We start from the raw sequence: 14,312 nt of genomic DNA on the forward strand, positions 1-14,312 counted from the left end.
ATTTCTCCTTAACTCCTGGGGAGGAGAAGGCTCTCAGTGATGACCCGTATGGTGATGCTGATCCTCCTTGCTGTGGGTACCAAGAGCTCCTCTGGATTCAGCTGAGCCTTTCCCCAACAAACACCAATCTGGTGCCTCAGGGCTAAGTGCCAAGTGCCCTGTGCCCTGGGCTCCATTTCCCTGCCCTGCCTTTGCAGGTACAGTTGACAGCACCCTGTGCTTTTTGCAGGTGAGACCCCGGACCCGAGGCCATGCCCGTGCGCAGTGAGCAGCAGCCGTGCACTCAGCAGCCTTGCAGCCGAGCTCTGCTGCAGCCCCAGCCCAGCCATGGAGAGTGCAGGTGGGTGGAGAGCGGATCAAATACGCATTCTGGCACAATCTGACATTTTATCGACAGGATATTGATGCTGAAATATTTGATCTTGTGTGTAAGCCACTCCTGCTGTTGCTGGTAGGCTGTGAGCATTTATAGATCAAAGTGCCCCTTGTTTGTGTTGGAGCAGTGGTCTCATGCTTTGCTCCCTGTGAAGAAATGGCAGTGTACCATGGCTGCAGGCACTTTGATTTAGAAAGAGAGAACACAGTGTTTATATCAGCTTCAGGAAAAGCTTCCCGTCATCATTACAAATATACACAAATAAAAAAGAATGGGAAGTTTCCTTCTGTCCCTTCCTGGACATGGCTCCTGGCTCCCCTCTCCTGGTCATTGCTCCTTGGGAAGCCCAAGGCTCTGCTCCACCACCCAGCCCCAGCTTTGTCAGCTTTATCCCTTTGCAGAGCCTTGCAAGGAGGTGTGGAAGTTGTGGTCCTTGAGCAAAGTGCTTCCATAGCATCACTCAGGCTCTCATTTCCTGTAGGCAGAGAGGAATGCACCACTGCCCTGAGCCATCCCTGATGCTTGGGCAGATGGAGCTGTGGCTAAAGAGGGTGTGTGGGGGATGGGCAAAATTGGGAGCAAAACTGGGACGGAAGGGCAGAGTTAGGGTTAGGGTTAGGGTTAGGGTCAGGGTTAGAGTTAGGGAATGGGTGCTTCCCATCTGATCCCTCGCATGGCTTCAACAGCTGCGTCGTGCCAGTGCTGACACACGAGCTCCCTCGTGAGTAGCAGTCCTCACCACAGGAACAAGTCATACCCCAAATCAGCTCTGAGGTTTTCACGTTTATTTTTGGCCACGGGAAGGATGCGGCTCACTGCTGACGTGAATGGGGAGCGGGTGGCAGTCAGAGCTCCGTATCTGCCTGGGGGGGCTCGGGGCCCTTGGTGGGCAGCTGTGGGTTGGAGGAGCCTGAAAGAGAGCCCTTGTCACTGGGATGCTCCCATGCCATGGGGGGGGGGGTGTAAGAAAGAGCAGACTGGAGCAGGGACTGTGTGGTAGGACAAGGGGAAATGGTTTCGGACTTAGAAAGGAGAGACTTAGATTAGATATAAGGAAAACACCCTTAGTGTTCACACTACGGGCAGTGAGGCAATGGCACAGGTTGCCCAGAGAGGATGTGGTGCCCCAACCCTGCAGACAGCCAAGGTCAGGGGATGGGCTGTGAGCACTGATGGAGCTGTGGGTGTCCCTGCTCAGTGCAGGGGGTGGGACCAGGTGGCCTTTAGGGATCCCTTCCAACTCCAACCATTCTGTGATTCTATGGTGGATGGGGATGAGGTTGAATTGCCACGGTGCCCAACTGCAGAAGTGCTTCTGCTCATTCATTGTGCCAAGCATTGCTTTTGGTCCTTTAGCTTCTGTATTTAATATGTGATTGTTTTTTTCCAATGAGAGAGGCTCTTCAGAGCTCACTCAGAGCAGACCCTCTCTGCTCTACCACGTCCCAGCTTTGCTCTCAGCATGCCTGTGGGGTATGGTTGCCCTATGGCTCTGACTGTCTGCCACTGATGCTCAGCCGCATTTGATGCCTTCAGTACCCATCCCAAGGTTTCCCTGCTCCCATCCCTGGGTGCTCAGGCTGTTATGTTCATGTTCATGTCCCCACAGAGGTGGAGTCGGACATCCTGCGCCGTGTTCGCACGCTGCTGCGCGAGCTGGATGGCCACCACCCTGCCTGCCAGAGTGACCGAGGTGAGCCCAGGGACAGCCCCATCCACATGGAATTTACCAACCGTACCTGTGGGCCTGCTGCTTTGCCACACATTGCTCAGCTCTTTGCTGGGGAGTCAGCTGCAATCCCTCCATCGCTGTGGTGGGGAATAATGCTCAGCCTGAGCGTTGATTTTACTGTTATTTAGACCCAATTAGCATGCCCCATCCCTTGCTGAGGGTCACTGGGTGAAGCAGAGGGTGGAGAAGCAGCACCGAGCTGTAGGAGAGATCCCCGTGGGTGGTGGTTGCAGCGCCCACATCTCCCCATCCATCAGTTCACTGCTCTGCAGGGCAGCCTCACCTCCCCCACTTCTCACCTCTCAGGGATGCTACGATGGACCCTGCACAAAAAAATTGACCAGAATCCCAGTAACAGCCCCATCCTGGTCCGGATCCTGGTGAAAGAGCTGGAGAGGGTGAGTGCCTCACAGTGCCCTGCAGGTGGGGGGGGTCGCATCTCCGTGGGGCTTCATCCATCCCAAGCAGGACATGCCCCAGTGAAGGAGACTGTATGAACTGGAGCCTCATAGCCAGGGGCAGATGATGTTTGCAGCCCACAGGCAGCAAAACAAAGAGGCTTTCCAACCGCCCCCACGCCGCCCTGTGGTTGCAGGTACTGGAGAAGTTTCTCTCCCTGCCACTCATTTCCTCCGCGTGGTGTCACACCTTGCCCTGTATCCTGACCTGGGCGCATTGTGCAGAAACCCACGGATGGAATTTGTGTTTCAGTGATGCATCTCCTCATTTTCTGAACTCGTGTGAACCTTCAGCACCCTCAGCACCTGCAGCAGTGGTGATGTGGTTGGGCACGGTGTCACCTTTGTGAGCGTGCCTCGTTTCATCCAGTGCCCTCATTTGCAGAGACCCCTTTCTGTCACCTCCCTCTGTCCCCCTTTGGGGCTGAGGTCAGCCACCCCTTCGTTCCCCCCATTAGAGCTATTATTCCTCTGCTGTTCTTATTCTCAGAGGGCCGTCAGTCCTCCCGGTCTGTAATTCCCTTTGTCTCCCTGAAGCTCTCCCTGGAAATCAGCATTATGCTTTTTCAGTCCCCTGACACTGCAGCAGCCCTGAGCACTCAGCACCAACCACCGATAATAACTCAGCAATTTCATGCTTGAGTTTCTCCATGGCTCTGCCCAGGGATTAGCTGGCTTCAGCAATTCAACCTTGCTCATTTTATCGATCATTTCTAAAGCTTTGCTGCCATCGGTTCCATTTAGCTGGGATCCAGCAGCAGCACATCATCTCTGAAAAGAGGTGCTGGGGGGAGACCCTGAGCATCAGCACCACCACGGCAAGGCTCTGACAGCCCTGCGATGTATTCTTATCTGCTCTGCTGAGCTACACGAGAGTGGGGGAGCATCAGCAGCGTGCAGCACCTTCACACTGCAGCAGCCCCATTTCCATTTGAGTACACCTATATAACATGTTGCCCCTTCCCTCTGGCAGTGAGGATCCGTGAGGTTTTGGGGTGGAAATCAGGTGTATCTGGGGCTGTTCCTGTTGCTGGAGATGTGTGGGAGCTCCCAGCTGCCTTCCCACAGCCTGGAACGGGGGAGCATCCCACCTCCCTCACCACTCTGCTCCCACACCCACCAAACACAACATGGGCCCTTCCCAGAGGGTTCCCAGAGGTTTTGTGTTTCTATTTGAGTTTTTGGGTGTGTTTTTTTTTTTTGGGGGGGGGGGTGAGGGGGCAATAAAAAAGCACTCCCCAGTGAGCTCAGATAGAAACTTTTTGCCATCTCCCTCTGCAGATACTGTGCCCTTAGTGGTTCACCACTCACCCCTCATGATCTGTAGCCAACAAGGGCAGCCCACCAGGCAGGACCTGTCCTCATCCCCAGGGACACCCTGCCCACTCCAGTGGCCCACAGAGCCCATGAGCATCACCCTGCACCCATGGAGGTCTGTGGCGGGTGCCCCAGCACTGACGGCATCTTTTGGTCCCGCAGGCAGAGCGAGGTGACTACAGGCATTACATCATCCCCCTGCTGCACACGCTGATGTACGCCTTGATCAAGGTAACCTCCCTGGGGCAAGATCCTGGGAAATCAGAAGGCAGGGGAGGGACCACCTATTCCTGTACTGAAATAGCCCAGCCAAGCCCTGCCCTGCCACAGATGGACACACATTTCCCAGTGTGATGTCTGAAATAATGACATGTTTGGGAGGGAAGCTCATCCCACTTGGGTCCTTCCCCCTTTTCTTGGTGCTGATGGTGCAGGAAGTCACACTGCTAATGAAGTCCATTTGTCCAAGCACCTTTCCAAAGCTGGTCAAAATGCATCCCGCAGCCTTTGGTGGGTACTGATGGAGGCACCATCACCATCCTGGTGCCCGATCCTGCCCTCCCCTCCCAGGGTCTGTCATGGAGAGAGTCCATGTGGGATCACTGCCTGCAGCATCTCATTAGCTGCCCTGTTCTCACCCCAGGCTCCCTACATCTCTGACGAGCTCTGCAGCAGAGTGTATGATTTCTGCACGAAGCTGCTCACCCTGCCCAGGCCTTTCTGCACCATTGGTTTGGACTATGCTGCCAGGCTGAAGATGGAAAGGATGGCACCAGGTACGATGCTCCCTTGCTCTGCCCCTGAGTTTGGGGGGTTTGCTTACGGAGCTGGCCTTTGCCTAAAGCTATGCCTGGGGTTGCTGCATGAGGCTGGCCCAGCCTTAGGTCTTCAGGATATGTTTGGATGGAAGAGTTTCCCTTTCCTGGTTTTGGGTGGGTATTAGCAGCTGGATGGGACACTTATGTCTTTCCCACCCCAGGGCCAGGTGGGGTGAAGCACATCCCTCCACACTTGGGATGGTGCTCTTCACATCCCCACACTCAGCGCCATCCCTGACGTGGCCCCATGGCCGTGGCCAGCAGTCAGCCTTTCCTCCAGCGCCAAGCTCTCCTCTGAGCTCATAATCTTCTAAACAAAGGAAGGGAAATACAGGAAATTATCCATGAATAGAAGGAGTTTTCTTTTTCTGTAGCGTGGCCTATCTTTGTCTGTGGTTATATTTAACCCAGGGCCAACTCCTGGCCCTTACCTCCCCTCTCCCATCAGTGCTGATCCACTTGGAGCCCTTCCCATGAGCCAGGCCAGGTTGTTTTGCCTCATGCTCCAGCCGTTATGCACTGATTTTCTCACTTTTGTTAGGGATGCTCTACCAAAGGATGGTGATTTCCGAACAAAGTCTTAAAAGCGACCCCTACCCCTACCAGGAAAAGTGAGTAGTACCTCTTCAAATGTATCATCACTCTTATTTCTTCCACACCCTTTGAATTTTCTAGTGAAGCTGTCCCTTTCCTGCACCCTGAATTGATGTTGGGTGCACAGACAACTTGGAGGCAAACTCCATGGCAGGGTGTGGGCTGGGGGGATGCAATTTGTTAATTACATGTTGATGTCCCCAACAACTACACCTACACAGGATTTTCATCTTCGCCGACCCGGAGCTGCTCTCTGAAGCCATCTGCAAGGCTCTGCTCAGCGACACGGAGGCAGCTCGTGTCTCCCAGAGCCCACAGGCGTGTATGTGCTGTGTGATTACCCACGCTATGCAGGCAGCCCTGGGCGAGGGCTGTGACCTCAGCGCCTTGAGGATGCGGCTCCAGGTAACCAGCAGCACTCATATGGCCCCAATATGGTTTCCTAATAGTCCCACTGGGCAGTGGGACTGCAATACAGGCTCATCCGTGAGCCCATTTGCACAGGGCCCATTTGCCGTCATATAACGCTCTGCCCATGGAGCATCTGCTCTTACACCTGGGGGCACTGACAGCACCTCTGTGGCAGGGCATGCCCAGCAGCGAGGTCGAGCACTGGTTCCAGGAGGTGGTGATGGCCGTCGAGTGCACAGGGAGCAAAGTGGCTGCAGACCGTGGGCAGCACATGGAAAGGCTGCAGAGCATCTACAGTGCCATCCTCAGCTCCTCACCACCAGGTGAGCCCCCGCCGTGCTGCCCATCCTCACTATTACCCTCCTGCAGCCCATCCATGAATGTTATTTGTTCTGCAAGCTCTCTGCTATCTGCAGCTAAGCAAGGTCCTTCACTTGCCTGCGCCTCAGTTGCCCCATGTCACCTCTCCCTTTCCCAGGTCGTGTACGGACCTTCATTTGTGCAGTTTGTGAGGGCAGGGGACTGTGATTACAGCCTTGTATTTGGTCAGAAGTGATGGGGTGGGAGAACCCCCAGGGCTCAGGACTATTCTAACTGCTGAAGTAGGGCACCAGTGGGTTTTGTGCACTGCCTGCTCCACATGCTACGAGCACCCTTGTTCCCGCAGGTGATGCTCCTCTGGAAGGGCTGCAGGGCACCCCACTGCCCAACCCTAACATCAGCTTCCACCTCTGGACAGAAGATGATCAGCTCTGTGAGTGAGGCACCAGGGATGGACGGGGAGGGAAAGACAAGCAGGGCACACCTGTGAGGTGCACACGAAGCACCCGATGAGAGCGGTGCTGAGCTGGGAAATGGGGCTGGAAGGGCAATCTGGAGCTGTTGGTGGCCCTCTGGTTGGCAGCTGGGGCAGGACGAAGGCTTGGCCTGAGTCTGGCTGCATCTCCCTCCCTGAGCTCCTCCTGCCTGCAGGGAAGGAGCTGGTGCTGTTCATCCGCCCGCTGTCACAGAGCTGCGAGCCCGATCACCTGAGCCAGGACCTGGACAACTTTGAGATCCAGGACATCATTTCAGACTGCGAGTGCTGTGAGCAGACCCGCTTCTCCGTGCTCTCCACTGACAGCGGCATCGAGAGGGATCTGCCACCGACTTCCGAGGAGCCCTTAGCCCCGTGCAGTGCTGACACAGAGCAATCCCGGCTCCATAGGAAAGGTGGCATTAAAAAAAAGCCCTCGCCGCTGGAGAGTGTGGCCTTCCTGCAGACCGGCTGCAACGGCCCCGGGGTGAAACCTGCAGCCAAAGTGCAGAGGAGAGTGGGGATCCCCACTGAGCCCATGGCCCCCTTGTTGAGGCTGCACACTGCCCGCATTGTGCTGCTGGGGGACGACCGCATCCTGGGGCGCCTGGCCCAAGCCTACCACTCCCTGCGGTGAGCAGCTGCCAGGGGGAGGGGGGTGGAGTGGGGGCTTTTCTTGGTCGCAGCAGCCGTTGTGGTTGGGGATGGGTTGGGATTCGGGGTTACCTGGGACGGGATTGGAGCTGGATGTTCTGCACCTGAATCTTGGAATGAATGCTGGAATGGTTTGGGTTGGAAGGGGCCCTCAAACACCGTCCAGTCTCACCCTCGTGTTGTAGGCAAGGAAATCTTTCACTAGACCACATTGCCAAAAACCCCATCCAACTCACTGCTGAAAACCACGAGGGACATCCACATCTTCTCTCTGGACAATCTGTGTCAGTGCTTCACCACGCTTACGTTGAACAATTGCCATCTTCCCCAGCTGTGTGGCCCAAATGGTGCACATGTGGAATTTCTCCATTCTGTGCATAAGACAGATTTAAAAAAATAACAATCAAACCAGGCAAGAATTTTTCCAGTGCACAGGGGAAGGAACCTAATGAGCCCACCTGTGGGACATCCCATCGATTTTGGGAATCTGGATTTGGGAATCTAGGGGCATTGCTTTGCTGCTGTGTTGCACTGGGTACAGGAGGCGAGCGGGGAGGGTGTTTGCTTCTGTTGCAGAGCCGCTGTAATCTCCTGGCACTGTTTTCCTGCCTCTTCACCTTTCAGGCATGGCTATATTTATTTTCTTCCCTTTCAAGGAAGCGAGAAACACGCCGTGTCTTCCTGACCCCAAGGCTAAACCTGCAGTTCTACTACGTGCCGGTGACCGGACAACCGGGCACGCTGGCAGCTGCGGTGAGTCTGGTCACTGCTGGAGGAGGAGGGACAGGGGGATCCCAGGGACTGACCCCCATTTATTGAGTGCCTCCCTCTGCCTCCTGTGAGGTGTGAGCTGTGGCCGTGCCCTGAGCTGTGTTTCTCCACCAGAACCCCTCTGCCACCAGCCCTGAGGAGCTCTGCGAGGTGGCCGCCTACCTGGGCAGAGCCGATCCCTGGTATGAGAGCAACATCAACACGCTGTGCCACGTGATCCCCAAGCTGGCCACCATGGTACGAGGAACCATCCCCACCCCCAGCACTGATCCCTTGTCCAAAAACCCTCAGGGGTGAGCTTGTGCCTGCAAAGCCCTTCTGTGCCCCAGATGGTGGCTCATGCCCTACAGGCAGCCAGGGTTGGTGCTGAGCCCACGAGACCCATTTTCTACGATGGTGGTTTGTTTTTTTTTGGCCAAGGGACAGGAAATGGCACATTTCAAGAACACAAATATAAACGAGGCATTTGCTGTAATACCCCAGCTCTCATTTCCTGGCAGTTTGAGCCAGCACTGACAGCCTGCAAGAAATGTGGGGAGGTGGGGGCAAACCTGCACCTCTCCCATTGGCTTTGGCCGGTCATGGCAGAGCAGCTGTGCTCCCTGTAGGAAGGCAATGACAGGCTGATCCTCGTTGCGATTTCCTCCTCAGCCTTCCTCTCCAAGCAAGCATCTGGTGACCGATCTCTTCATCACTGATGTGATTGCCTACTACGTCCGTATGGGCGCCCAGCCCGTCTGCTTCCAGGTGTACGCAGTGAAGGTGGGTTCTGTGGATGCTGTGCTGCCCCGTGGCACTGCCAGTGCTTGCTCCCTGTTGCTGGCAGTGCTCTGCAAAGCCCATGGGGTCAGCTGGATTTGGGCAGCTCTGAGCTGGTTCCTGTCCCCCAGCCCTCCCCCTCCTCACCAGACTCCCAGATCAGCAGTTAGGGGTAGGGGTAAGGTTCTGGGTACGGATAGGTCAGTGATCCTGGGAAGACTATTTTGGGATCTTGAAAGTCAGCAAAGCAAATGCAGACATTACCCCTTCCTCCCTGCTGTGCTGGGCACAGGTTTGCTCAGCAACTCTGGCACCTCCTGCTGCTTTAGGCCACCCCTTCAAGCAGGGGTTCACTGAGTGGCTTCAACAAAACCTTGCAGAGGATTTGCAGGGTTTCCTGAAATGCTAATTTTTTTTGTTTCCTGCCAGCTTTTCTCTGAAATGGTAGCAGGGTGAGACCTGGTATTTGATATTGCCACTTCTGTATTTGGTCCTGAAGTATCAGCCCTCCATCTGCTCCTCTGGCAGTCTTCCCCTTCAAAACTCAGGGTGGTATCAGTGCACATATCTCCCTTGAAGCTGCCTGCAGCCTACGTGGTGATCTATCGCAGCAGAGGAGCAGCCACTGCATGAGCAAACAGGCACATGGCTTGCAAAGAGATGGAAGAGCTTTGTTAATTATTGGTGGAGCATCATCAAGACTTGAATTAATAACGTGTAGCTTGCAAGCACCTGATCTGCAATGTGAGTTGCTGAGGATTTTGTTTTCCCTCTGAATTTTTCTTGGACTCGTTCCTCCTCCAAGACAGAAGTTAGGAGCGAGTGAAAGAGTGGTGACTCAAATGGGGGAAGAGGAACTGCCTCCAGATGTGGTTTTCATATAGAAGCACTCGGAACTGCCCTGCTGTCATACAGAGCACGATGTGGAAGCACAGAGCCTGCTTTGCTGTTTTGGTTAAGATCACACTGTTCCTCTTTGGCTGCAGAGTGCTTTCTTAGAAATGAGGACTGAGCCCCACAAGAGCTGGGTGGAGGGCAAGCTCTCCAGGAGCTTGTCTTCATATTTTGCTCAGAGCACTGCATAGATCTGATGTGAGCGGCTGATTCAGGGTATCAGGGAGAAATGACCAGCCTTGAGTAAAGGCAGCTGGAAGCTGCTCCCCCAGCACTGGGCATCTGCAGGGAGCAGCCGTCTGTGAGCACGCAGTGACACCCAGCGGCGAGGGCCCATGGCTGTGCACTGCGAGGCGTGCCGTGCTCCTGTGCTTCGCAAAGCAAAATCAGCTCTTCCCATCCCATCTGTCCCCCACAGTGAGGTGACAGATTTCCTTTGACGATGTCCCACTGGGGCACTCAGAGAACCTTTTGCTGCCGCAGTCCCTCTGTGATGGTACAGACGACTGTTCTCAAAGTTTTCCCTCTCTTTCAGGTTTTCTTCAGCAGCTCAGCTCAGGAGCCAGCTGAGGATGTGTTCCTCACAGAGCTGTGTGCCCAGCTGCAGGACAGCATCCCCCCCAGAGGTGCGTTTGCTCCCCGTGAAACCCCACAGCTGGGGCTACACCAGCCACGGCTCTGCAATGAGCACAGCCCTCACACCCAGGACCAGGAGCCGCCCTGAATTCCTCCGTCTCCCTCCTTGGCATGTGATGATAGGCAAGAGGGTGTCACTGGGTCCTGGTCTCAGACAGGTGATGCCCGAGGGCTGGTCTGTACCCAGTGCCTGATCCAGTGGATGCTTGCCATTGGGGCTGAGCACAGACCCTATGGCGAGTCCGTCTCACCAAACCTTTTTTTGGTGGCACAGAGCCTCCAGTGTGCCTAGAGTGCCTTGTCCCTTGACTGCTGTCCTCTGCCCTGAGGTGGGTGGGATGAGTGACACCTCCATCCTTCTTGGTCCTCCCCTTGCAGAGCTAAACCCAACCAAGAAGAAGATGACCCTGGATGGCCCTGGCGTAGATCTGACTGTAACATACAGGAAGGTGAGTGGGGCTCTGGGCACCCAACGTGCCCATGTCCGCAGGCATAGCATGGACCTTCCAAAAACAGTGATCTGCTCTCCTTCTTTCCCTGGAGTTGCACTCCATGAGAGGACAGAGAGGTTCTGATAGACTGCCAGCTATCCCTGTACTTGTGAAAAACTGCCCCAAAGCTCCCCAGAGCCATCCCATGGCTTGGCTGAATGAACAGAGCCTTCCTTCCCTACAGGTCGTGGTGAGTGACCGGGCAAAGGAGGTGTCACTGTCCCTGCGCTCCACAGGTCTCTCCATGAAGGCCATCCCTGCCAACGCGGCTGAAGGTAGGTTTCTCTGCTTGGGAGCAAGCTTTGCTGAGATTCCTGGTGCTCCATAGGGTGAATCTGACCATAGTACTCAGTGCCGTTTGTGCCTGGGCTGCCTGAGTCTAACATACTGCTTCCGTTGCAGATCTGGCGTGTCTAAATGTGGACATCACTGAAGTCGTTAGGATCAACAACTTGTCAGGACAATCCTTCTCAGTACGTGGCTGTGGGTGATCCTGACCCTGGGAGGGTTGGCCAGTGAATGGAAAGCCCTTACAGCCACAGTGAAGGGGAACTCTCCATGGAAAGGGAAGGCTCTGGGAGTTTCCAAGGCTGGGTGTTCCCTGGAAAAGTCCATTTTCTCAAGTCCAACCCCAAATGCTGTCCCTGCTGCTCAACACTGCATCACACACATTCTCAGGACACTCTGAAGTACTGGTGATTGTGTGATCAAGGGGCAGAGTGAATAAGGCTTAAGAGAAATAAAGCTTAGTCCTTTAGTTGTCAGGGTGTGTGTGGAAGAGGATTTGTATGTTTGGGATCGACCCCATTAGCTCCACACCTCCAGCTGCAGTTCTCTCCAGACCACTTGTGTCAATCCATGTATGGCCCACCAGAGTAGGGGCTGATATAGCAATGCTTTAACAAAGCATAAACAGGAAACAGGAACTTCAGTGAATCTGATCAGCACCTCAGAGAGATGGATTTTCTCTAGGGCTCCTTCGGTTTCGCATGAGAGGCCAGGCAGGGGATGTTCTGACCTGCAGGGATATATCTCCACAGTTTGAGTGTCCATAAGCATTATCGTGCCTTGGTCATTTTGTGTTGCCATGGAGCCTTCAGTCTCTCTGCTGGTGTTTTCAGATAGCCAGTACTCTTTTGGTTATTCTGGCTTTCGGAAACACCAAGGTACTGCAGCCCATGCTGCCCACCGAAGTCCACCAGGAGAGAAGGCCATGCCCCACATCAGACGTCCCAAACCTTCCAGCCTGTGCAAACTTGGCCAACTGACAAAATCTGCCCTTGCAACCTTAGGCTGCGATCATGGAAAGAGAGACCCTTCCATCTTTAGAGCAGCCACCTTGCATCACTTCTGAAGTTTAAACTGAGTGAGAATGTTGTCATTTTTTCTCCCAACCCAGACCGTGGCAAACAAGCTGAAGACGTGCAACATCAAAATCAGGAGCACGGAGCAGAGGCCCTTCACACTGTGTCTGGACAAGGACAGCAGAAGGACCTACAGGAGTGTGATCAGGTGAGGGTGCTTTCCTGGGAAAGCAGGGCAGAGTCAAAGAACTGTGGAATCAGAGAAGTGTCTGAGTCAGAAGGGACCCTTAAAGGCCATCTGGTCCAACTTCCCTCAAGTCAATCAGGTGCTCAGAGTCCCATGCAGCCTGACCTTGGGTGTCTGCAGGGACAGGAGGTGGGTTGTGCTCTCCTAGATTTGCACCTTGGGGTGATGACGTGAAAAAAATGGGTTCTTCTGTTTTAAGTAATGTGCTGTCATTAGGCAGTAGAAGGGCAAGTACGTCCAAAATCTTAGGTCTAAAGGTTCCTGGGGTATCTCAAGCACATGAAGGTCTGGGCAGAAGAATCAGCCCTGTGAAAAGTTAGGGATTAATGTGGCTGCAGTGGTGATAGTGACATATGAAGTGTTGGAAGGGAATAGACAGAGTTTGAGGTTCATGTGGAGCACAGGTAAAGTGGGAATTTCTGAGAACTGAAGCAAGCAAGGCTGACGCCACTGCTTTAGTGTTTAAATGCTGGTACACATCAGCTCCCAGCCAAATCCACTCTGAAAGCATAAAAGCAATTGCACGGCTCTGTGTGGCAGCCCCTGCTCTGCAGTCAGAGCAAAGAGTTGGGATGTAGTCTGAGATCAGACTCTGGCCCTCAAGGGCAGCTTTGCACGAGTAGTAATCACGTTCTTGTTCCTCCTGCAGCCTGGAAGTGTCTCCTTGCCTAGAGCCCAGCTACTGCCTGCAAAAGTCAAGGACAATGAAATTCAGCCCGCACGAAGCAGAGGATGTGGGACTTGTGAAATACATGCCCAAGTCTCTGCTGCTGCCCATCAACACATTTGCAGGTGTCATCCAATGAAGAAAAGGAGAAAAAGCCGATGTGCAAGATGCAGCACCTGGGTCGTGATAGAAGACGTGGAAAAAAGAAAGCACACTAAGAAGCTGCCAACAGTGGATTTGCAACCAGGTGTTTCTAAAGCCTTCTAAAGCTGCAAAGGCAGAGGTGGGCAGGGCTTGGGAAGGACAGCTGTGCACCAAGCTGTGGTGGCCACAGCCTGCGTTCCCTGCCAGGGCAGAGCTCTCCTGAAGGACTGAGAGATTTGACCTTTTGCACAAGTGGTGAAAAACCTCCAAGCTTTTCATTTCAGGGAAAGGACTGGAGAAAATAGAGCCGAGGTGATGGTGCTTGCTGTGCTTGTGGATCAGAGAGCAGTTGCTAGCACTAATATTTATTGGGTTGGCATCTCCTGGCCTGGTGTGGCTGTGTGTCCAATGCGTGCAGTCAGTGGGACAGCCAGTTGTTTCAGAGGGGCTATGCAAGAACGATGGGTGGTGTGAAGCAGAGACACGAGAAATCCAGTGCAATATTTGTCAGTGATGTACTCAGGTTGTCCAGGCAGCACAGCCTGGCTTTGTTTTGAGAAGCCTGCAAAACCCCTGGCAGACTACTCTGTTCCTTCCCCCTGCTGCTGTCAGGGTGTGGGAGCCCTCCCCTGGTTTGCAGGTGGGCTCAAACCCATGCAGCTCTATGGAGCAGTGTGTCCAAGGCCCATCTTTGCTGAAGTAATGGAAGAAACACGGTGTGCAACATTGGTTGGCTCTCCGAATACGGTCTGTGATATCTGGGTTGTCTCCAGGGAGTCTTCTGTAAATCACATTGGAGTGGATGTGGGATCCTTGGCACCCTCCTACGACACTATCAGCTTTGATTCTCTCAGCTCTCAGCAGCTCAGGGGTGCTGGCTTGTATCCCCTGCCCCAAGGAGGAATCCTTCAGCCTTGTCAGTGCACACAGCAGCTCTTCCACTGTCACCACAGGGCATCCCTGGAGCACAGATACGCAAGTCTGGAGATGCTTCCTTCCAAGCCTGCAGGTTGCCCTGGCTGGTTGGGCCCTGTGAAACCCTCCTGCTGCTGCCCCTCATTGTTGCCTTGGCACAGAAGACAGCTTTGATTCCTATTCCAAATTCAGGGTTTATGCACTCTCACTTTGAATGCACCACACAGCCCCAAACTAGCACTGGAATACATTACAGGGGGCAAAGCAACTCTGGAGCTGTTGGTGTGTGATGGGTTATTCAGCAGCATAAAGAGCCTCCAGGTCCCAA

At 54.1% G+C, this 14,312-nt stretch overlaps 1 protein-coding gene across 1 annotated transcript; it reads left to right on the forward strand.

The window, feature by feature from the left end:
* Positions 1-309: 309 nt before the first annotated feature.
* Positions 310-13,064, forward strand: PIK3R6 (phosphoinositide-3-kinase regulatory subunit 6; the record flags this gene model as incomplete). Its single annotated transcript, XM_079544442.1, has 19 exons — positions 310-340; positions 1,986-2,069; positions 2,415-2,506; positions 4,046-4,114; positions 4,527-4,659; positions 5,243-5,312; positions 5,517-5,700; positions 5,882-6,029; positions 6,374-6,460; positions 6,679-7,135; positions 7,813-7,918; positions 8,042-8,164; positions 8,579-8,689; positions 10,116-10,206; positions 10,595-10,665; positions 10,892-10,982; positions 11,110-11,180; positions 12,107-12,219; positions 12,908-13,064. The coding sequence occupies exons 1-19, from the start codon at positions 328-330 to the stop codon at positions 13,062-13,064; spliced, it is 2,271 nt and encodes a 756-aa protein (XP_079400568.1). The 5' UTR covers positions 310-327.
* Between the last annotated feature and the right edge of the window lie 1,248 nt (positions 13,065-14,312).

The sequence above is a fragment of the Tetrao urogallus genome (assembly GCF_951394365.1).
Source record: "Tetrao urogallus genome assembly, chromosome: 18".
In the NCBI taxonomy this organism is placed as follows: Eukaryota; Metazoa; Chordata; class Aves; order Galliformes; family Phasianidae; genus Tetrao; species Tetrao urogallus.